At 35.2% G+C, this 25,163-nt stretch overlaps 1 protein-coding gene across 1 annotated transcript in view; it reads left to right on the top strand.

Moving 5' to 3' along the window:
• Window positions 1-16,521, top strand: part of LOC145302445 (uncharacterized) — a 92,582-nt gene extending 76,061 nt beyond the window's left edge. Inside the window, exons 11-16 of the mRNA XM_080144656.1 lie at window positions 2,928-3,051; window positions 4,963-5,072; window positions 8,940-9,113; window positions 12,343-12,415; window positions 12,731-12,820; window positions 16,341-16,521. Coding sequence (XP_080000782.1) covers window positions 2,928-3,051; window positions 4,963-5,072; window positions 8,940-9,113; window positions 12,343-12,415; window positions 12,731-12,816 — 567 coding nt within the window. The 3' untranslated portion in view covers window positions 12,817-12,820; window positions 16,341-16,521. The remainder of the gene's footprint in view (window positions 1-2,927; window positions 3,052-4,962; window positions 5,073-8,939; window positions 9,114-12,342; window positions 12,416-12,730; window positions 12,821-16,340) is intronic.
• Window positions 16,522-25,163: the final 8,642 nt, after the last annotated feature.

Below are 25,163 nucleotides of genomic sequence, written 5' to 3'. Positions count from 1 at the left end.
GTGAAATTTTTATAGAAAAGTGATCCCCCATTTTTTAAAACTAACATTTCTTCATATCATGGAAACTACTCGTTTGCCGTAATTTTAAACGTTATTTTCGTTTACAGCGCCACTAGCAGTATCAGAATTTTGGGGGAATTTTTGACAACCCTAACACAAAACTGCGAATAACATATATAAAACTTATAATTTCTCCGTTTAAAGGGGGTTGTTTATTTTCTTTATGGAATATACTTCCAAAATAAACTATTAAAATTGTTTAAAAAATAATAGAAATATTATTTTTTTATTGCCGGCATTTTGTAAACACTTTTTTTAAATAAAAATAATACTTCTATTATTTTGTTAAACTATTTTAATAGTTTATTTTAGGAGTATATTCTCCAAAATTCTGACACCTACAGGGCCACGACATTTACCACAAATAATTATTAATAAAAAAAACGGTCATAAACTTAAAAAAAAGTTTAATCTATTTCACGCTGATATAAATATTGCACAGTAAAATAGTTGAACTAAAAAGATAAATGATTTTTCTTATTTAGAATTATTTAAACAAGGAATTCCGTTTTTACGATATCGCTTTTATTAAATTTTTAGGTGAAAGTAAATGATATTTTCACCATACTCCCCATTTTAAATAAGCTTCTAAATAATAATTTATTATTTCAGCACATAACTTAAATTACTTGTAAAATTCATTTTTATATACATACTTTCATTTTTATTTTAAAATACGTTCTAAAAAATAAACAAATAAAAATAAAAAAGGCGCGTTTTTTTTTAAAAATATCTCAAACATTTTAACACTTACTCTGCTATATTTAGATGGGGTAAAATCCTTTCTTTTTATTGCATTAATCCACTGGTAAATTATTTCCTTTTTGGGGGAAAATGAAAACACGGTAATTTTTGGTCCATTTTCGTAGTTACCTCGGCATTTTGGAACTATACATCTCGACGGCATGTTTAAATTTATTTAACCCTCCAAAACTTTAAACCAACTTCCGGTTTAGTCATGAGAGACGTAACCAAATTTCAACACACCGATGTTCATGACGTCACCAGACTAAATTATAGTCGTCGCTAGGCCATCATATTGCGGTAGCCACGAATGAACCCTGTAGATAAGTTTTAAAGAACAATAGGTTTGAATGGAATGTCCAGTTAAATTGTTGATTCTGTTAAAATATTTAATAAATACAATCTGGTTCATTGTCACTAAAATTGAGTGTTTGTTGTATAATAAAGGATTAGAAGAGACGACGCATATTATATATTTGTTGTATCATAAAGGGGATCATGTGTGATCGTCTAGTCAGAGTTAATGTCGTGTGATCGTCTAGTTGTTCTGTAAATTTATTCATATGCTGTTGTGTGTGTGTGTGCGTGTGCGCGTGTGTGTGTGTGTGTGTGTGTGTGTGTGTGTGTGTGTGTGTGTGATACATGTATTTTCAGACATACCTTCTGCGTCTTCGATGTTGGTCCATCTGAAAATCTCCCGTCTTGGAGTGGAGACTGGTACTTGTTTTAGACGAGTATTCATTCACTCCAACACGATGAATTGGTTTTATAGTTTTTATTTCACTTTCCAGATGTCTCGCAGAATAATGGAAAGTGAATCTGGCTTGTGTGGTTCTCTTGGTCTCGTTTCTATACACGTCAGCGTTCCCTCCCCCGTGAAGGGGAGGAGACAACGGTGAAGCCGTCCGTCCTCTTCTAAGTCTAAACCAAATCTCCACGATTCAGCTAACCTGATCACGTGACTCACACGCAATCCGATCAGCTGATCCTGACTTCCGGTTAACGTGTCTCAATATAATTTACACCTCTCTCTCTCTCTCTCTCTCTCTCTCTCTCTTTCTCTCTCTTGATCCATCTCTAACATATGCATCCGTTTAAATTTCCAAATATGCATCATTTTAAATTTCAAAATATGCATCAGGTTAAATTTCAAAATATGCATCCGTTTAAATTTCAAAATATGCATCCGTTTAAATTTCAAAATAGGCAACCGTTTAAATTACGACTGTGTGTAAATGGAAAAAGAGATCACTATATGATGTGGATCCAAGGTTGGAATCACGGAAGGAAAACACGAAACACGGATTAGTTGTAAGAAAGATAAAATGCCAAAAGGTTACAAAGATAGGATAAAGAGTAAACGGTCCAGTAATGTCCTTTACAGGTAGGCGTATGTGCTGCGTACTATTAGTACTCCTGCTTATTCTACTGTATTACGATTCTGCTCCCTGAAAGTGTTATCTTACATCGTAATATAGTACTGGAAACGTCCATGATGCAGGTAAGTTTCGGTCTCACAATACTATATAATTTAGAATTTCTCACTTTTATCCAATTGCTGGTAATTTGAAATGAAGTTGATCTATACCTACAAAATGTGTGAGCGTAAACATTAGCTACATTAGAAAAGGGTATTGTTTCCAGTTGTCTAGCACTTCTCTTTGGCACTGGACTCAAGTAGTGCCGATTCAGGAGAGGTGAGGTTGGGAATTAGGCAACACTTGGCTCACAAATACACGCGCAGCTACTCTTACATAGGGTATCTATTCTTTATTGCGACTGAACAGAGACATCGCAAACATCTGTTACTTGATAACTAGGTAGAATCAAATATAGATCGACAGATCGATAGATGCAATGCTGTTTAGGTCTAATAGCTAGTATTCTACAAAATTTTTATCCAAATTTTTTTGGAGGAGGGGGGGGGTAAAGGAAAATGCATGTCATCGTCTGCACTGGCGTACAATGACATGCATTACTGCTTTTACTTTTGTTTACTTCTATTTAAAATTTAAAAAATCTTCATTTGTTGTCAAAAAACTTAAAACAGTGAAGCCGCTCTATTTCAAAAAAGAACAATAAAATAATTTCGAAGTAAAACGATTCTATTTTTTTATTTCCAGTTGACGCCTTCGTTTTATTCCAACTTGTTCGACTTCACGCAAGACGAGCCAGACATTTTACAGTTTGACATCAGTCGGTGCTACATTAACAAAGGAAGGGAAAAATTTGAACTTTATTTCGACAGCAAGTATCACTTCTTCTCGTCACCAATCGTTCGTTTTTTTTCTGCTCTTGAAAACTAGATTTGCAGAGGAATACATTACCATTATGTATTACTAGCTGGACATGCGGCGTTGCCCGGTCGTACAATATGCTTAAACATGATATTTAATGTCTACAGATTGCGTATGAATTATTATAGAATCAATACTTTATTGGATATTATATTGAAATAATTTGTTCGGTGGACTAATTCGCAATAACGAATAAATAAATAATAAATTAAAAAAATTAATGATAATGTCGTTCATCAAATTCCGTCTGTGTTTGTTTACAATATCACGTCAGCTAATATTTGGGCTTGACGATGAATGCCCTGGAAAAGTCACTTCTGATTAATGTTTAGTTTTAAAATATGCAAACGAAGAAATGATTTGCGGCGATTTTTAATGGTACCTCTTCTTTTATCGTAAATTGAACTCGTTAATAAGAAAAAAATTATAATAAAATGGTGAGGTACACACGGGGGATCGTTCGATTTGAAGTCGAATGCTCTAGTACTAAGATATACCTCCGGATTATAATAAATCTGTGTATGTGTGTGTGTGTTTAAGAAGAAATGATTTAATGAAATTTTATTATCTCCTTTTACCGGTGTAACGTAAAATATTCCTCTTTAAAAATTATTCTTTTCTATTTTTAAGAGAAAAAAGCCATTGGGGGGTTGATACTTCGATATCGGACGAATTTCTGTACAAAACATATCTAAGGACACTGCCATGATATAAATTCGCTTTGTGTGAAATTTGCAAAAGATAAGCTCAGCCGTTTCGGAATCTATTAGGAAAAAACACACAAAGTGACTTTTATATAATAATAGTCGAAGGATTAAAGTTAATATATAAAAGACACATTGAATTGAAGCTTTCTCTTTACTCTACCGTTATTTTTATGGTGTGTTCTTGACTGATCTTCAATTTCTGATTCTACTATAAAACATTCACAACAAGAACTCGTTCAGCTGTAATTACAGCAAAGACCTTTTCGTTTTTCTCTATATATACTTAAAACTAAACGAAACTTCAATGAACAAAGTTTCTTTCATATAACTTCCCATCTGTGGAACAAAATACCACGGGACTGCTATCCATCTGATTACAACATAATCGTCCTCTAATCCAATATTAACAAATACTTGCTGAGCCATCTCCATGTATCTCCATTTCACCCATTGTTTCTAATCCGTTCGTGGAATTATTCATTACCCTACTAGCAATTTATTTGACCGCTATCCTCATGTGGCCTTAAGGACTTGATAAGTGATGACATATTAGTAAAATGACTCGAGCAAAATAAGGTTGGGAAACACTGCACTAAGGGAATGGCATATTATTTCATTTGAAAATCATTTTATTTACCAAACGTTTCTTTAGTTTTCATACTAGCTGGGCGCCCGGTCATAAAATACACTTAAATATGATTTCGTGATTTGTTCAGATTTCGTGTTTATTATTATAGAGCTATTTCTCTATCGATTATTATGTATTATATTTTACCCAAAATATATAGTAGAGATTTTAAAAGTAAAGTATATATGACTTGGTGCCATTAGTTAGAATCGAAGCCAAAACATATAGCGCTCCAGTCTTAGTTGTTACCGCTTTACCTATCGTCATCAGTTGGATAAGAAATAGTTAAAAATGAACCGACTATAATGTGTAAATGTGTATTTGCGCATGCCTACAGGGGCCTGCCAAGTTCTATATTTTTTTTTAATTTTGACCTTTTGTCAGCGTATCGGAGGAGATGCAATTTGAAAAATTAATATAGACAGATAAATACACAGACACAGTAAGTTTTATTAATTAGATTTCAATTTCTATTCTCTATTTCGAATTACTGTATCCTACTATGATAACATTTTCTATTTTTCAGAGAAATACGCGGCTCATATTATGACATCCGTGCATAAATTCACGCTTGATCTCGTCACATTTCTAGCAATTGATTTGCATATTACTCCATTAAGAATTCAAAATGTCCAGGTGAGATTAACTTTTATTTTCAGTGAAATATTCAAATAAAATCAAAGATCACCGCTCCCCGTACTGAGGCTTACACAAAATTCACATTATTTGTAGTTTTTATTACTTAGTATTTGCATTATAATTTGCATAACGTATAATGCGTTACAAGGCTTGGGATTTTTATTCGTGGCAGCCTCCCCTTAACTAGAGAGCAACGTCTTGGATGATCAGGCCTTCATGTGCTTTCTACTAACCTTTCAACACTGCGTTAGTTACTTATATTTTCTCTACCCTTCTCCCCCAAATCAGGACTGTACCCTAATCGATCATGTCTCTGATAGTATAGATGCAACACTCTTCTTAGATAGTAACGCTCAAATACACGTGTTTGGTGACTTTAATGCCCATCATAAAATTGGTTTGGTTTTTTAGATTGCACAGATACAGCTAAATGCTTTACTTATAGTATCTCTGTAGCTCATTTCCTCACACAGACAGTCATGTTCCCGACCCGCCTCACAGATCGTGAACACCAGCAGGCTTCACTTCGAGACCTATTTCTTACCACAGTATCCTAGAATTGTGTGACGAATGTCCCCAGTCCACTTGGAAACGAAAACTACCTAGTAGTATCGGTAGGGATCACAATTAAATCACAACTCCAAGGTGAGCAGACATTGCTCAAAACAAGGTATTACAACAGAGCTGACTTGAAAGCAATCAGAGAACACATCAGGGATGCCCCATGGACCAATATATTTTCTCTTCCTGCTAAACATTGTGCCAATGAAACAACCGTATGATGCATAGCCGTCACTGAAGCACATGTTCCCGCACAGAATTATTGTAGCAATCACTGAATGGTTCAAAACGGCAATTAAAGCACATGTTCCCATGCGAAAATTTTATAGCAAGCCCCACTCTCCCCAATGGTTTACTTCTACTTGTGCAACTGACATTGCTCAAAGGCAGCATGTATACCACAGATTTAACCGACATAAGTCCAGTTCAAACAGACAGAGGTATATAGAAGCTAGAAGTAACGTTAAGAAAGAAATAGCGACAGCTAAGAGAGAATTTACTGAAACCACTAAAAAACACATAGAAGCACGAAAATTAGGTACGCGTGATTTCTGGAAAATCTACAACAGTGTAGTAAATAATAGGCAATCAACAATTCCCCCACTAACCAACAATCATGAGGTTGTTTGCTCAGCAACCGACAAGGCTAATATGCTTGCCAGTCGGTTTGCCTCAAACTCCACACTGGACCCTTCCAACCACCCCCTGCCTGACTTTCCTTTGCGGACAGACGCCACGCTAGACGATTTTAAAATCACCGCTGCTCAGGTGCATGTTATCATAAAAAACCTTGACACTTCAAAAGCATGTGGACCTGATCTCATCCCAGCTGTGCTATTAAAAAAGTGCTCAGCCGAAGTAGCTTCAGTTCTCTCCAAACTCTACAACAAATTCCTTAATGAATCTTGCTTTCCGGACTGTTGGAAAACTGCTTCTGTGGTACCAGTATTCAAGAATTCTGGTGAAAGAACTGACCCATCTAATTATCGCCCCATTAGCCTCCTCCCACTTTTCGCCAAAATATTTTAGACCTTAATTAACCATGCTCTAGTCCATCACCTTACAGATGCTAAACTTCTGACCGACAAACAATATGGATTTAGACAAGCCCGTTCCACAGCAGACATCCTCACTGTAATCGCTGAACGTATATACCATTCACTGGACAAAGCGGGGAGAGCAGAGCAGAGCGGTAACTCTAGATATATCTAAGGCTTTTGACAGGTTGTGGCATGAGGGTCTCCTCAGGAAAATTAGATCATACGGTATCACTGGTAGAATACTAAACATAATTAAATCCTTCTTAGATAAGAGAAAAATCCAGGTTGTCCTCGACGGCCATAAATCGTAACAATATGATATAAATGTGGGAGTGCCTCGGGGGTCTATCCTTGGACCTCTATTATTCCTAATATTCATTAATGACCTCCCCAACAAAATTGCCTGTGAGATGGGTATATATGCTGATGACACCACACTCTATAACAGGCACAACAAGAAAACAAATGGACACATATCTAAAGAAATTGCAAAAACGCTAGAGAATGATCTCCAATCTGTAGTGGAATGGGGACAAAAATGGATGGTCACATTCAATGCTGCCAAGACTAAACTGGTTTCCTTCAATAATTACAAGAAACCTTCTCTACCACCAATAGCAATGGCCAACGACTCTTTATCTGAGAGTACATCTTTCAAACTGCTTGGCCTAACGTTCACTGGAAACATGAGTTGGAAAAACTACATTGAAAGCATTGCCAGGGCCGCTGCAAAGAAGGTGGGCTCTCTCTATCGTGCTAGAAAACTACTAACACCCGAAAGTAACCTGTACCTCTATAAGACCACCATTCGCCCATGTATGGAGTATTGTTGTCACATTTGGGCTGGTGCATCTGCTGCTAGTCTCTCGCTCCTAGACAAGGTTCAAAAGAGAGTCGCAAATCTGATAGGCCCTGAACTGGCATCTAAGCTTCAGCCTCTGTCCCATCGACGTGATGTAGCATCCCTCTGCCTGTTCTACAAGTATTTTAATGGTGAATGCTCTGGAGAACTGCAGACACTTGTGCCCCCACGACGTAGACACCCTCGGCAAACCCGACAGGCAGCTAATTCCCACCCCCACACAGTAGAGATCCCTAGATGTAAAAGATCTTTCTACTCCAGTAGTTTCTTCCCCAGAACCGCTAGACTCTGGAATTCCATTCCAGGATCCTGCTTCCCTAACTGTACTGACATGCATAAGTTCAAGTGCAACGTGAACCGACATCTTGCTGCCCAACTCCCTACACAGTGCCCTTGATGCCTATGTTCCTGATAGTAGCCCCCTACACCAAAGTAGCAATGTGCATTGTTTGGGGTGAAAATGTAATAAAAAAAATTTTTTTAAAAAGATAAAGAGTGGGGAAAATTATTTGTTTTTACATTATCTATTAATCTCCATTCTGACGGCTAGAGAAGTAGTTACACCGTTGAAATTGTCCATGAAAGAAAAAGATCTTTAACGGATTTGTAATAATCTTTACTTATTGACTGCTTGCAAACGGATTTTTCTGCAAACGTCGATTACAAATATTTGGATTATTACAAACATTTTGAATTTTTACAATTTTTTGGATTACTACACACATTCTGGGGTTGCTTCTGCTTGTCAACATCATAATTCCGGATTTTTCTTATGGAAACATTATCTCCTACCATCTTTTCATATTGATAAAACTGGATCTCTCCATATTTGTTCATCTGATTTTTAAGCCTTAATTTTTAATGTATAGTCTTATTTCTTAATTTTTCCTCCATTTTATAAAGCCTTTGCACATTTTTTTATGACTAGTTTTCGTGTAATACTGTTTCAATTAATGCCAGCACCAGCAAATTTATAGCTTCGCTATAACATTTATATATTATCTCTGATGAGAAAAACGCATTTCTGTGAAACTCCGCGGATTAAGGAAATTTCAATATACCTTTTTTGAGTATCCTGTCGAACAATAAATTAATGTAAAATATATTTTTACAGTCTTTGATTTTATATATATATATATATATATATATATATATATATATATATATATATATATATATATATATATATATATATATATAGAGAGAGAGAGAGAGAGAGAGAGAGAGAGAGAGAGAGATGTAGATTTGAAAATGCGAATAACAATTAAAGTTCTATTTTAAACTGAAACGCGACGGAGCCACAAATAAGAGGCTTAATTTTGAAATAAAATTTTATCGCCAAACTCATAGATTTTATCAATCCACCCAAATGATATTCTGTATTTTTGTTTTATTTTTCAGATCCACCAAATGATGGTCGGCGTGGTTGCTTCATTTGAGATTGTAGACGTCGCTCCCTTAACAGGGGACGTCGAACATCCAATAAAGGAGACGAGCCTCGCCAAAGCTGCCAGTGAGCTACATAAAAAACTCAAAGACCAAAAATTAGAAATCTTACTTCAATATTACGACAAGGTATCTGTACTTGTTATGTATATGTACTTGTTATGTTAATAGCTTTGTAAACCGAGCAAATGTTATATTCGATTAAACTTGACTCTCTTAAGTCTCTCAATTGCGTTGCTTTGTGCGAGAATCGTTAGTGATTCTGTTTCTCTTTTTAGATGCAGTTCTCCTAATCATGCCCATGTCATCTTGATAATAGTCAGAATCAAAAAGGCGATCTAATTGTTTTTATTATTATTATTATTATTATTATTATTATTATTATTATTATTATTATTATTTTGTCTTTTGCCGTTTCGCTGCTCTCCGTATTGTTCAACTGCGTGTTGTATTTGGTGGCACTAATTAATCTCTGTGTATTTTATGTTATGCATTTCTTAACTCTTTTCTTCTCATCGTCTGCGTAATCAAAAATATTTATGAGTGCTCTAACCTCACTTTCATTTTTATATATAGACGGTCATTATCACCCTTGATGCAGTACATAGTCATGCGTTTCCTGCTTCTTTGATCCAGACTCCTGAGTTCGTTTTGGTTCAATTTATGAAATGCCCTGAGTATTTCACTAGATATATTGCTTAAGTGTTTAATCATTTAAATAAGTTTTATTATATACTTGAGAGGTGACTGTGGTCAAGTGGTAAATGGCACAAACTGACTTCCAACGTCCAACTTCGAATCAAGTTGGTTCCACAAAAACTCACTTTCACTTAAGATGCTGGCAACCTCCACGTGGTCTCTCCCGTAAGTACCCGATGAAATAATTCTGATTAGAAAAATATCGGGGAAACAAATACGAGCAAAAGAATCATTGAATTCATACGATATGATGATAAATATCCTTATGTAGATATGTTATAATGGAATGACCTAGCACTCCTCCGTACAATAATATACAGACAATGTAGAAATATTCATTCGGGAACCAAAGAGTTCCGAGAAACCGAACGAGACAGACTCTCGTCTTGTATCCCCATTGTAAATAAACCTTTGTATTAACTCTAAGTGAATGTCCTGTGCTATGAATATCTAAAGAAAGATATATCAAGATAAAAGGCATTTTGTCTGGTTGTGGCTAAATTCGTTCCCTATGGACTCCAAAACGGCTAGAACGATTTTTTTAAATTTCACACAAATGTACCTTGTGTGTCTGGTAGTGTTCTTAGATAAGTTTGGCATCAAAATACATTCAATAAGTAAAAATATAACTGTTATAAAAAATATTTATGAACTATGTTTAAATATATTTATGAAATGTTTTTTAATAAAAGAAAAAACAGCTCATACGAGGGGCGTGCAATAAGTAATGCCCCTTATACACTTCCAGTTGTCTGATCTAGCTGAAATTTTGCATGTGCAATGATTTATATCTCTACAGGTTATATGGCAAATTACAGCTCTGAACTAATTGTGGTTTCTGTTTTACAGGTGTTTGAACTGAGTCAGGTGTGAAATGGAGCCTGTTGAAAGCAGTGATCCGTTTTTGTATTTGAAAGGACGTACACCACAGGAGACTTTTGATGAAATGAAAGAAACTTATAGTCATAATGCCCCATCATATGACCTTGTAAAACGCTGGCATCGTGAATTCAAACATGGCTGGAAGTCTGTGGAAACAGCTCCAAGACCTGGTCACCCCCCACTTCTGCCATTGATGAGGCATCTGCCCGTCAAGTTGAGGCTGCCATTTTGGAAGATCGGCGCATTACTATTCGCCAAATAGCCCAAGGTGTCAAGATTAGTACAGGGTCTGTGGAAACTATCATTCATGACCATTTGCATATGCAAATTAAAAAAGGGGTATAATTAGGTTTAATGTTAAAACGACTCAGAGAAATCTATCTATCTGTCTATCTATCTATCTACTATCAATAAAATAATATGAGTGTGATATTAATACATTTGGGGTCTTTACTTTATATAGTAATTTTATACTTAAGGCAAATAAGCTTCACTGATATGTCTGTGCTTATATTATAGTCATCCACTAACAGTTGATTGCCGGACTACACTTCTCCAGTGTGTCGAGTGTTTCTACACTTAAATTTAAGACGATTTCTGAATCAGTAAATTTTTCAGTAAGGTTAATTATATTTCTTATATATTTTACATTCGTATTACCGACCGCGAAGAGTATCATTTCTCTTATAACTTACGGCACAAAATTTAACAGCGTGAGAACGTGAAGCTGTTGCATATCGAGACAAATCTGCAGTATTTTTCGATAAATATGGAATTACCTTGTATTGTTGACTTAGTATGTCTTCAGCTTATTTTACCTAATAATTATAAGTAAAAGAAATTTATTATGGTCGGCCTCTTTAAGAAAAGTGGGTTGTTTAACTTTCAGTTAGAACAAAGGTTAACTCATGAGCTCGATGTCAAAGTCTCTTCAAAGATAAACAAGTATCAACACTTGAGATGTATCTTTCATTGGAAGATTTAACCTTTAATTTGATATGGTATGTTGAATGATTCTTAAAAAGATGAAACACTAGTGTTTGTAGGTATTTAAAAATAATTATAGTAATGATTATGTCTGCCGCTTTGAGAACTAGGTTCTTATCGTTGAACACTTTACATTAAAATGAAAAGGTCGGTCACTTAGTCCACGTGTGTAGATCGTGATATTAAAATCACTTGATCACTCTAGATATATTTGAAAGATGCCTTATAAATGTTAATTTTAGCTACATTCTCGTCGTGGTTCACGATAACGGAAGGGTTTGTTCTTTGCTAATCGAGTCAGAGATTGTTACGTGGCCGGGTTCGAATCCTTCGACTGGCGGTAATCGTGATTCCCTGCACTGATAATTCCCGAAAGGATGAAACAATAGTGTCTGTTGATATTTAAAAAATGATTATAGTAATAATTTTATATATACATGTGTGTGTGTGTGTGTGTGTGTGTGTGTGTGTGTGTGTGTGTGTGTGTGTGTGTGTGTGTGTGTGTGTGTGTGCAGTAGATCAGAAAAACATCCTGTATCCAAAAGAGGATCAATATCTGGTCGGCCATGTCGAACTCTCTTTAGCTTCTGTTTGTATCTGTCAACCGGAAATCGCGTATCAACAGTCACTGACTCTGATATATGTGAGTGTCTGCATTGTTTTGTATATAAGAGAGACATATCTATGTTATGCATATTCTCAATTAATTTTAAAAATTCAACTGGAAGAAAAAGTTCACGCTTTATTTTGGGGACAAAAATTAAAGTTTTGTTTTTAATTTCATTTCTAGATGATATCGCTCTACCCAACTGAATTTACGTTCAATTCTCCAACTTCTAAACCCCCTGAAAGATACAACGGAGGTAAGTTGTTACTATATGCATTCTTATCACCATATCGAGCCCGCCAATGAATTTAAACTTTTCCTTCTCTATACAACTAAACTAAAGTTATAACAGAAAATAACATGTATTTAATGCTTATTGGCGTCACTGTATCGATCTATTTATCTCTCATCTATCTCCATCCATATATATATATATATATATATATATATATATATATATATATATATATATATATATATATATATATATATATTAGTTCATCTCTTTTTATGTATTTATGTATGGTGTGATACACGTGTTTTATTTATTTCGTCGTTTTAAAATTTTCAGGTGCAATGTTTGCCGTGGCTCTAGCAATGACATGCATTGGAATAGCTATCTCAGCTCTGATCACGTTTAAAATTAAAGCTAGGTAAATAGGTAAGTACCTACGTAGATTCATTTCTATCTATGATTCTCTTTAATATATATGTTTAATATATGATTACGAGGTGTCTTCAATAAGTTTCCGGACTTTTGTACAGTCATTTAAAATTGTCTTGGACTCTTGAAAATACCCTTGACAAACCTGGCAAGCAACAAAATCCCACCCTACATTGTAGAGATCCCTAGATGCTGTAAAGCTTTCTACTTGAATAGCTTTCTCCCTCGGAGTGCTGCACTTTGGAATTCCATTCTGGGACCCTACTTTCCTGACTGTACTGACATGCAAAAATTCACGTGTAATGTCGACAGACATCTCGCTGCATCTTGTTAATCTTTCTTAGGCATGCTCCCAAATAGTAGCCCCTTACGTCCAAGTGGCGATATGCCTTGTTAGGGGAGAACGTGAATAAAAAGAATACAAATAATAAATCCTCAACTAAAAAATTGAAATACATAATATATATATATATATATATATATATATATATATATATATATATATATATATACTAGCAAAAGTACCCGTCGTTGACTGGGTTCAAAAACAGCCTACAGAAAATGGACTCTGTTTATGAAAGTATGATAGGTTATGAAAAGGAACGGTTGTAAAGAGATAGCTTCGAATTTGGGAGTATTAAAACCAAAGTTAAATATGATGATAGTAAAAATAAAATGGATAAACCCCATAATTTATTAGACCATACCTGTTCACACTGAAACACTTATCACAATATTCTGTGGATCTATATAGAAAACTAGAAAGAAAAGAAAGATAAGAAAACGAGAAAAGAATATATATATATATATATACTAGCAGGGGTGCCCGGCGTTGCTCGGGTGTTTGGAGGTGTATGCTGTGCAAAAAAAGCAAAAAAACAAAAAAAATGGTTAATTTATTAAAACTTTGACCCATATTATGACCCCTTAAAATTTATAGTTTCGGGCTCAAATCACTTTATTAAGTTAGATCCAGGTTCAAGAAACCTATATCTAAAATTTCAAGTGTCTAGACCCAAAATTGTCGGAGGAGTTTGGTAGAGTTTTTAAAGGTCAAATCGTTGAAATTTGACCCCTTAACAGCCAAATTTCTGGCTGACACCCGTCACATCGATTTTCCCAAATCTCAGTACCCGGTATTTCAAATTTCGAGTCTATAGACTAAAAATTGACAGAATTATTGCGTAGGGAAATGTACACAGACAGACAGACAGAAAGACAGACAGACACGTTCACTTTTATATATATATATATATATATATATATATATATATATATATATATATATATAATTTTGATTTTTTTACCTTTAGTGAATACAAAACATTACAGTTTGTTTCCGCAGACAAACAAATCGTCTAACTTGCTTCGTCAGATATTTTGTATTGACGAAGCAGGTGAGACGATTTATCTGCGGAAACAAACTGTAATGATTTGTATTCACTAAAGGGGGAAAATAAAATTACATTTAGCTTTACCTCAGTACTGAGCACTTTTTGATTACTTTTTGACATTGGTTTTTACCTTGAATTATATATATTTTTGAACCCAGTCAACGACGGTACTTTTGCTAGTATATATATATATATATATATATATATATATATATATATATATATATATATATATATATATATATATATACTAGCAACGACGGGTACTTTTGCTAGTATATATATATATATATATATATATATATATATATATATATATATATATATATATATACTAGCAAAAGTACCCGTCGTTGACTGGGTTCAAAAACAGCCTACAGAAAATGGACTCTGATTTATGAAAGTACTAGCGAGGGGTACCCGGCGTTGCCCGGGTGTTTGCGGGGGGGGGGGTTAAAAAGTAAGTATAAGGATCGAAACCGAACCCTTGAGGGAAAGTTGTAAATTAAAGTGTGAAAAAAAAGTGCGATGTTAACGATTGCCCCACCGCGAGATGCTAACGGAAACACGTTTTAATTTATTTAATTAGTTGGATTTAGCAGGTGCCCGTTTTAATGAGTTTGACTGCGGGATAGTATTCATTTACTGCTGAACGCTTTTTTTTCCACCCCCAAGATGTTATAGTAAAAAGACTAACCCACATGCGGCGAGCGACAAATATTGAATATTTATCTTCCCGAAATCGAACAAAGTAAATAGACAGGCGAGCTTCGCTGTAAACTGTGAGATATTACCATTTATATGTGATATAAAAAGTTTTAAAAAGTTGTGAAGCGACCGACCGCTTCTCTGAAAGAAGCCTTTTGTAGACACACAGAAAAAGCGAACACACATACATACATACATACATACATTTTCGCTTTTATATTTATAGATGATAAGTTATGAAAAGGAAGGGTTGTAAAGAGATAGCTTCAAATTTGGGGGTATCAAAACCAAAGCAAAATATGATAAAAGTAAAAATAAAATAGATAACCCCCATAATTTATTATACCATACCTGTTCACACTGAAACACTTATCACAATATTCTGTGAATCTATATTAAAAAACCTTGTTAAACTTTGTGACATATTTCCATTCTAGTGAGGTCAGGTGCGAACGAACACCCCATAATTTTATTATACCATATTTCTTCAAACTGAGACATAATTATCAAAGTATACTTACGCAGATAGATATGAAAAGTCTTTATTAAAGTTTGTGCCTATTTCCATTCTACGGAGGCCAGGCGCGAACTCAGACCCCACAATTTTATTATATCATCCCTATTTAAGTTGAAACATACTTATCAAAGTATTCTTATGTACACTAGTAAACATTTTTTTTTAATTTTTAATTTTTTTATTTTCATACTTTGTGGACCAGGTGCGAACGCAGACCCCACAATTTTAATGAACCACCGTTCTGCCAGATCAAACATACGCATTCCTGTATCTCGATACATACATGCATATATATATTATGTATATGTGTGTGTGTGTGGGGGGGTTAAAACAGACACGAAGCATATTGCACACACATTGACATACGTATTTCTACAGATCTATGAAGGTCATTCTAAAAATAAAACCTTCTTTATGTGTTTAACTCAAAAAGTTGAAGAACTACGAAGCTGGGAATGGTACCATTAAAACGCGCGACCTTTTGTGCTCCAAAATTTATTTTTCTACATAGTCACAGACATTCTCAATGCACTTATGCCAGAATTCAAAGACGCATCTTCGTTTCTGATGCACGTCAATGACTGGAGTTGCTTTCTTAATATATTACACGTCAGTATCTGCAACAGAGAGATGAAAATTTTTCAGGTCATGAATGCGTAAGTTGAGTCATCATAACAATGTAATTTGCAATCCCCTCTGATCGGTTCGAGTAGAATAAAAAGTAAGAGGCATTACTTTTGGGACGCTCCTAGGAAAATAACCTCTTCACCCCAGACACATAATAACGTGCACACGATACTCGATATCTTTATCTCAGTATGTTTATATCTGTATATATACGTATGTATATATCTCATTGCATCTTTATTAAAGTGTACATTTTTTTTTTTTTTTGCAGGAGGATCATATACAGGATCTGAATAAATGAAAATCTTCATATCTTTTTATTATGACTTATGGATTCATTTTTTTTGTAAAGTGTTTTGAAAATTACCTGTATTGATATTGCATGAGAAAAAATATAACCAACCAAAATCGGATGGAATTTGAATATAATAAATACAAAGTTTATATGTATGCTTCTGTTTTTTATTATCATTTTAAATAAGTATGAATATTTTTTATTATTTAGATTATTCGAACTACTGTTCTCAACTTAAGTGTTATTCTTACAACATGTCGGCCGATGTAAGCTCCGGCCTAATTCACGGGAATTTTCCTATCAAACTTGGGAATTACTTAAGCTTTCTAGCTGGTCATGGCTGACAGAACAAGCGCATATAAGCGATTAAATAAATGATTCCGTTCGAAATTCCTTGCGGATTTCCGAGTTTGACAGATTAATTCCCGAGTTTGACAAGATACACCTGAAAAAGGTGGGAGGTTATATCGACTGAAACGTGTTGAGAATAACAGCGAAGTTCAAGTGTATGTTTACAGGTTGTTACGTACGCCCATAACTTCGCTATCTGAGTAGCTACCAAGTTGAAATTTTGTTTACTGGGAAAGTTTGACAAGTCTGAGAAGAACATGCAACTTTGTCTGTCCTGCTCTAGGCAAGCCATTGAGCACAACCAATTAGAATTTAAATTCCAAGCAATAACCAATTATGTTTCTAAAAATTCTTCAAATTCACTCTGCTGATGAGATCAACTCCATATAATATTGTGGTCAATTCAAGGCGAAGAGCGTCTGTGACGATTGACTTCTGAATTCATATTTAAATATGTTCCCAAACTAAAATTTAAACCAAGTTACAAAGTGTTAGTTTAGTATACTTATTTCAAACATAATACAATTAAAAGTATAGGATAAAATATATTCTGTTGAAGAAATGAAAAATGCTATAAAAGTTCTATTGAATCAATAGGAAATCCATGATTTAAGAACAGGCATCACATATTAAAATAATCTTATAAAATTTTAGAAAACACTGTACTGAAATGATATTAAACGTCGATGGAAAACAGTTACAATTGAAAATAAAAGATGTCATTCGTAGTAAAGCTGGCATCTGAACATATAGAATGGCCTAATTATTTATGGGAGAACATTCTTTGTTTTGACTAAACCGGAGCTGCGCCAATACCTAATTCATCATGTATGGAGGAGATATATCATTACAAACTTCTAGGAGTAGACGTCCTTTCCCTAAAATAACAAGACAATTATTGCAGTGAAATATAAAGGGATAAAGTATATTTGCTTTTGAAAATACTTTTATATTTTTTAATAATTTACCAGGTCATAAAATACACTTAAATATATTTTAATCCATGCAGATTTTGTATTTATTATTAAAGAGCCAATTTTCTATTGAATATTATATTGTACCTAATATATAGTATTAATTTCAAAAGATTTTTTTTTAAATGTCAGAAAGATTCCCGTGCCATCAGCTAGAACTGAAACAAAAACATTTACTGCTACAATCGTGTTCCCTAGCATTTGAGCTATCGACAAATAGATGAGAAAGATTTAAAATCAAACCACTTCAAGTTATAAATGAATTCTGCACATGCGCAAAAGTCATAGAAATATGTCGGCAAGTTGAAATGAACATTTTGCATTTCAACTTGCGATATATTTCTGTACGCGTTATTCATCCATCCAAACAAAGATTTTACTTGTTATAAACCATTTTTGGTGCATAATTGCTATATATTGTTAATTTCAGTTACTGTTTATCATGTGGCAAGTAGTTTAATAGTTTATCAGTTAAATAGTCACTCACAGACATGCACACATTTACTGACAGCATCTTTTCCAACGACGTGTACTGCTAAAATGGATGAGAAGCTTTACATCCAGCACGTTCCTCTTGTAACTATGTCACTTCAATGATGAAATCATGACATTAATCCACAAGACCATTGGAAGAGATGGCTTCAATAAGCAACTTTCTCATTCTGGCGATTCGCTACACAAAACACAAAGACAGATCAACACGGTGCACCATGGTCAACTATCCAATGAATATTGTTGGCATTCTCCACCACAGATATACTCTTTACAGATTAGAATGCACTACTTGCAACAAATCTTACATGGGTAGAACCATGACAACCCTACACATTAATATTAAGGAGCATATGCAAACATAACTATCATCATTTTTATACATATTAACACGTGCAACACACCAACAGAGGACAGACAGCGTTATTTCTTTCGAGGTTATGCATTGAACTTAATAGCAGATGTGAACTTGATTCATTATTTATAAATCTGTATCATGTACTTATATAATAATAACACAATTAGTATATATATTGGCAATTACTCCCTTCACCAAAGAATCAAGAAAAAAAATTTTAATTTTAAAACATATGAGCTCATGTTTATGGATTTGATTTTACTGGCCAAGATATGAAGTATTTCGCGATCGATGGGAAGTAAATCATTATGAAAAATTCCACTATTACATTAATTGAGATACACTTCTTTATACTAGTAGTAAGCAAAAATACGCACGAAAGAAAAAAAAAAACTAAATCTCTTTTTAGCACAACAGTGAAAGGGTTTATTTAAGTGGTAGAAAGTTGGAGAGGGCACATCTTAAGAAAAGAAAGTTTTTTTGGACTGTCGATGGTTTGTCAGAAGTTATCTTTAGGCAGGGGTCGTCGATGCTTGAGTGCTCATACAGGAAAATAAAGCAAAACAATCGGTTATTGAGTACACCATTACTTCGCCTTAGCAGAGAGATAGAATCAAAGGACGTAAAGCACATGCCCCCCTCACGGTGGGTCAAGACTCATGTGATGGAGGAGTGATAGCCCCTAATTCTACCTTATACGGTAGAGTCAATCCATAAAAACGAGAAAACCACTCTACCTTACATGATTGCGAACAGTTATTCCCACGCTGAGCACAAACTTGGCTTTGGCTGAATGTATTCGTCATACGTAAAAAAAACGATGATCGCCAATATTGAAATCGATCATGTCTACATTGCTGAAATAGTAACAATAAAGCAATTACTGTAATATTATTTTTATAGTGTATTCAATCATTTTTCTAATTATAACCTCGAACACTGCACGAGAAAAAAAGGGGATTAATTTATAAATATAAACTAAACGACCCATTGAGTCAACGAGTGTACGTTGCACATTTTCTTCTCTTATTTCTCTTTTTATCCTTTTCATTTTCTTACTCTCTTCTTTTTCATTTTCATTCAAATTTTTGCTATTAATGTGCTCGTTGAAGAGGCAGTGCACGGCCTAAACTTCAAACGAGATGCGGCACGCTTGGATAGGACACTTCTAAAATAAAGTCCCATTTCTCTTCCAATCAAACTAGATAAACGAAAGGGAAAATTATTAAAATATAATGATCACGTGAGATGTCTGCAATTACCTCCGCTAACAAAAGATCCAACGTAATAACTTTTAGCTTTCCCATACATGTAACTGATTGCAGTGTTCTTGTTAGCGCATCCCATTTAAATAAGCTGAATACGCACACGCGAGATATTAATGTAACCATGTCCGAGAAAAGATAAACCGGTTTCCGGAATACCGAAAGTAGCGGTATATTTGATGTCTAAGACACAGCAAATATGGTCGGTCATTGAAAAAGAGTCATTCGCAATTTTGTAAGCAGGGCAAATATTAGATTAATATCTAAGTTGACTTGTTAGAGGTTGATTGTAATAAGAAGATTGCAAAATGTGCCTTGAAGCTGTTAGGTCGAGTATCTGGTCAGGCAATACAATATATAAACAGAAGTGTTGAATCAGATTCTTAGACAGTTATCGGAATCTGTGGATGGGGGTTGAGAGTGGGTGATGAGATCTTCCAAATAAGTGCAATTAATTTTCACCGGTTAAGTCAGCATCCGGACTGAAACTGGATGAGAACGGGTTAAAAATATATTACCTCTATTGGAAACCCAGAGTGACAAGGAGATCACCATTCTCCGAGAAAAAGTAATAGTTGGCGATACCTTAATGTTGGGAATACATTGGAAGGTTGCTGTGCTATCCGAATGCAGAAAGATGGAAAAAGGAGCATCAAAATGCTTGTGCATCGAAGGTTGAGGACAGATGGTAGTACAATGTCATAAAAAATTGGCCACATGGGGGATCGATAAGACATACGAGTTAATCGAAAGAAACTATTATTAGCCTGGTTTGTATGTTTTTCCACTGGTTAACGAATTGCCTGAAGACCTTCATGATGTCATATAAAAATGTGAAGATCATGTCGCATATTGCCCAGGTATAGGGTACCTAAAATTTGTCACAGATAACAGACAGAAAGGCGAAATCCTTAGATAAGAGAAAAATCCAGGTTGTCATCGACGTTCATACATCTAAACAGTGTGATATAAATGCGGGAGTGCCTCAGGGGTCTATCCTTCGACCTCTATTGTTCCTAATATTTATTAATGACCTTCCCGACAAAACTGCCTCTGAGATGGGTATATATGCTGATGACACCACGCTCTATAACAGGCATGACAGGAAAACAAATGAACACATAACTAAAAAAAATGGCAAAAACACTAGAGGATGACCTCCAATCTGTAGTGGAATGGGGACATAAATGGATGGTCACATTCAATGCCGCCAAGACTAAACTGGTTTCCTTCAATAATTACAAGAAACCTTCTCTGCCACCAATAGCAATGGCCAGTGACTCTCTGTCTGAGAGTACATCTTTCAAACTGGTTGGCCTAACGTTCACAGGAAACATGAGTTGGAACAATTATATTGAAAACATTGCCAGGGCCGCTGCGAAAAAGGTAGGCTCTCTCTACTGTGCCAGAAAACTACTGACACCTGAAAGTATCCTGTACCTCTATAAGGCCACCATTCGCCCATGTATGGAGTATTGTTGTCACATTTGGGCTGGTGCATCTGCTGCTAGTCTCTCGCTCCTAGACAAGGTTCAAAAGAGAGTCGCCAATCTGACAGGCCCTGAACTGGCATCTAAGCTTCAGCCTCTGTCCCATCGACGAAACGTTGCAACCCTCTGCCTGTTCTACAAGTATTTTAATGAGGAATGCTCTGACGAACTGCAATCACTTGTGACCCCACGACGTAGACACCCTCGACAAACCCGACAGCAGCTAAATCCCACTCCCACACAGTAGAGATCCCTAGATGTAAAAGATCTTTCTACTCCAGTAGTTTCTTCCCCAGAACCGGTAGACTCTGGAATTCCATTCCAGGTCCCTGCTTCCCTAACTGTACTGACATGCAGAAGTTCAAGTGTAACGTAAACCGACATCTTGCTGCCCAAATCCCAACATAGTGCCCCAGTAGTTGCTGCCCCTGATAGTAGCCCCCTACACCAAAGTGGCAATGTGCCTTGTTTGGGGTGAAAATGTAATAAAAAAAAAAGAAAACAAAAAACGAAACTGTAGGGGTTTTACATACAATTAGCCTAAAGTAGTACAGAGATGATGTCTTTTCACTGGATTCTGGCCGACTTGTTATCCAAATCGTTAAGGGTAATTAGGAGATTGGAATGTGTAGTTGACCAAGACGCTGATCGTTGTAAGGTTTGCGATGAACTCCATCGAGAAATTTGCACTTTATTATCTGCTGCTTGGTCGAGACGTTGCCCCACCAATTAACAACTTGCTAATGTCTCGACAAAAATACATGGGGAGGACCATCATTAAATAATTTTAGAGCAGCAGTATTAAATCTTGAGATGGAGGTCAACAGAGAAGAGAAGAGGGTGAATAAATGAGAACCTAAAGGAGGTTGATAACTAGTAGGGGATCTATAAACTTAATTTAGATTGACGATTGGCTCTGTTTTATAAGCCCTTGAAGCAGAAGTTCCAATATTGTTTGTATTTGGAGGACAAGTAGTAGGAAACGTCAAGCTAGTGACCTGAATTTAGACGAATTAGAAGGTTTGAGAAACTGGAATGAACAGTTAAGAAAAGGATACCAATAATACTCATTTGAGGTGAGTCAGAAGAATGGAAACGTGGAGTTAATCAGAGGGAGAACTAATCCTGTGATACCTGCGAATCCGGGTCAAACGAAAGAAGTTCACGTAAAAGCATCAAGTTACAAACACCAATCAACAATGAACCGAATGAAGTATATGTTGAGTCTATGATGCAAAAAGAAAACTAATACGTAAAACCCACGTGAAAATATATTTATGTGTCTGAGCATATTCTGACGTTGCAAAGAAAAGATAGATTACTATATATTCAGGTCAGAAGAGTTTGAAGTTCAGGATTTGAATTTGGAACGGTCAGAAGACGGGAGTTAGCTGAACCCCTTTTGGAAGCGAACCAGAAAAGGTCAGCAAGACAATGTAATTCAACAAAGCAATCGAATCCCTGGAATAATAATCATCATGTAATAGGTAAGCCTTTGTCATAATTTCCACCGAAAGGTAATGTGCTTTTGTCTATCGTCTTTGTAAAAGAACCTTATATGAAACATCCTTCCAACGTGTTGACAGTATACCAATCATAAATAATGAATCTCCTTCATGTTAAAAAGAACTGTCCATTTCACATCTCTTCACATTCATACCTCTCCCAAGAATATTATGGAATCTCCAAGAATTTCATTACCGTCGTCGCGGTATACGCCGTTATATATATATGTCTCATCCTCCGTTGTATGTCTTGTTCCCGTTATGACATCCTACTACACAGCACTAGCCTTCATCCTTTGATCGTCACTTTTTCTATGTAACTGTTTCTTGTATCATCTAATAGTTGTTTAAGGGCAAATAAAATTAATGCATAAAGACGCGAGGAGACTTGTTGACAGTTTTAAGGTTTTATTTAGGAGAAAAATTCGTTCAGGAGGAAAGACCAAATATTAACCCTTTATAAAAGATAATCTAAAATAAATTTCTTCTTGTTTAATTTCCTTACTTAAAAATTGGTCGACGAACGAACAGTCTCCAGGAAATATTTATTTGAATACTTATATTGTCGAACAGGTCTGGTCTATTTGCTTCCACGACTCTAACTGCCTTGACGCTCTCGAAATTTATACTATTTAACATAATCTCTACCTATCGGCGTTAGGCTCCAATATATAACAACCCGACGAGGTTACAGAGAATCTATTATAAGAACCAGATAAAATAAGAAGTAATCTGTAGACTCGAAGAAGGATTAGAGTATGGTAAATCCAACTGTAAGAATATTGTGGGTCATTCTTGATAGTGAACCAATCATGCAATCACATGCCTAGTTATTCATTTTTCTACCAATCCACCGCCACAAAAAAGAAAAAATAAGACATAGAACTATGATATCTCTATTTATATATAAAGTGTGTGTGTGTGTGTATGTGTGTGTGTGTGTGTGTGTGTGTGTGTGTGTGTGTGTGTGTGTGTGTGTGTGTGTGTGGACTTCGAAATGGCTATACCGATTTTTTTAAAAATTTAACACAAATGTATTTTATGTGTCTGGGAGTTTTCTTGGAATGTTTTTGGTTAGTATCGAAAATCAATAATCGAATAAGGAACATCTGATTTTGACCAAAGTTAACACCTTTATAAAGTCTTACATCGCAAGTGTATTTGAGAAGTTTTATCACTACAAAAACAGAAGAGCCGGCATATAAAATCAACAGTAGGTTCTTTGATAAGGTAGGGGTGCGTTCGAAATGGGTGTTTCTAATTAGGGCACAATTGAACTATGATACTTTACTTTTGCTTTTTAAACTTTAATTCAAGTCATTATATAAAATATTTTTATAAAATAAACAGTAGGTTCTCTTCAGTGCAATGTAGATTGAAATGTTACAGCGGGGAAAGTATGTGAAGCTTCCTCCCGATGCACCATGGTGGGTCTCCAATTAGAGCATGCAAATAGTCGATTTGATTGAAAAATGGTCAATTTCACTGATTTCGATGAAAATAAAAGTATTGAAAGTGTGGAACATTCTTTGATACTCATTCAATCTACTCGTCGTATGCTAAACCCTATCACATGAGAGACTTTTCTTCACTTATGTTTCATTTTGCTTCAATTATAATAATGCTTTCTTTTCTTTTAATGTGAGAGTTCAGACTGGATAACGATAACGATACAATAAATAAATAAATGAATAAATGAATAAACAAACAAAAAAATAACCGATTTCTTCAGGAAAGTGAAAACTCTTTGTTTACTCTTGCGTCCCAAGACTCTGATCAAAATCGGTGACGTCACATCAACCATAAGAAAGGGCTGTTTACTTTATACAGTAAGGAAGGATTATCCATTTCGTTGACCCAAATCAAGATTTCCTTCCACATGCGGATGAGGTTTACAGTTTTTAGAGCAAATATTCCACAAAAGACAACTGATTTCTGTTTACCTTCAACGGACAAGTTCTACCCCAGGAAGTACGCACGTGGTCACTGTTGTAGCCTTACAATCCGGTAATAATCAAGACGAACGCAATGGTATAGTTAACAAAATTGTATTAATAAAAGTATGCTATAGAATTACACGTCATGATTCTGGGAGAAAACTGCCACGAATCGCTACTGTTTGACAGTGTTAACTTCCACAAAGCACGCACTTTACTCGTATTACTTCAAATCTAATGCAGATGTCATAGATACACATTTGTTGAATCGATAGCTCCAGATATATCTTCTCTCAATTCTTCACGTTAAGCTAAGGATTATCATATTGTCTTTGATGATGACTTTCAAATGTCTTATTGATTTGTTTGTCAGACATTTTTCATGTCGCAGTTCTCAGTAAACAATGGTTTATGAGGCTTGTAATCT

The sequence above is a fragment of the Euprymna scolopes genome, chromosome 2 (assembly GCF_053919585.1).
Source record: "Euprymna scolopes isolate OS-2025 chromosome 2, ASM5391958v1, whole genome shotgun sequence".
NCBI lineage: Eukaryota > Metazoa > Mollusca > Cephalopoda > Sepiida > Sepiolidae > Euprymna > Euprymna scolopes.
This window is presented reverse-complemented; position numbering and strand designations above follow the sequence as displayed.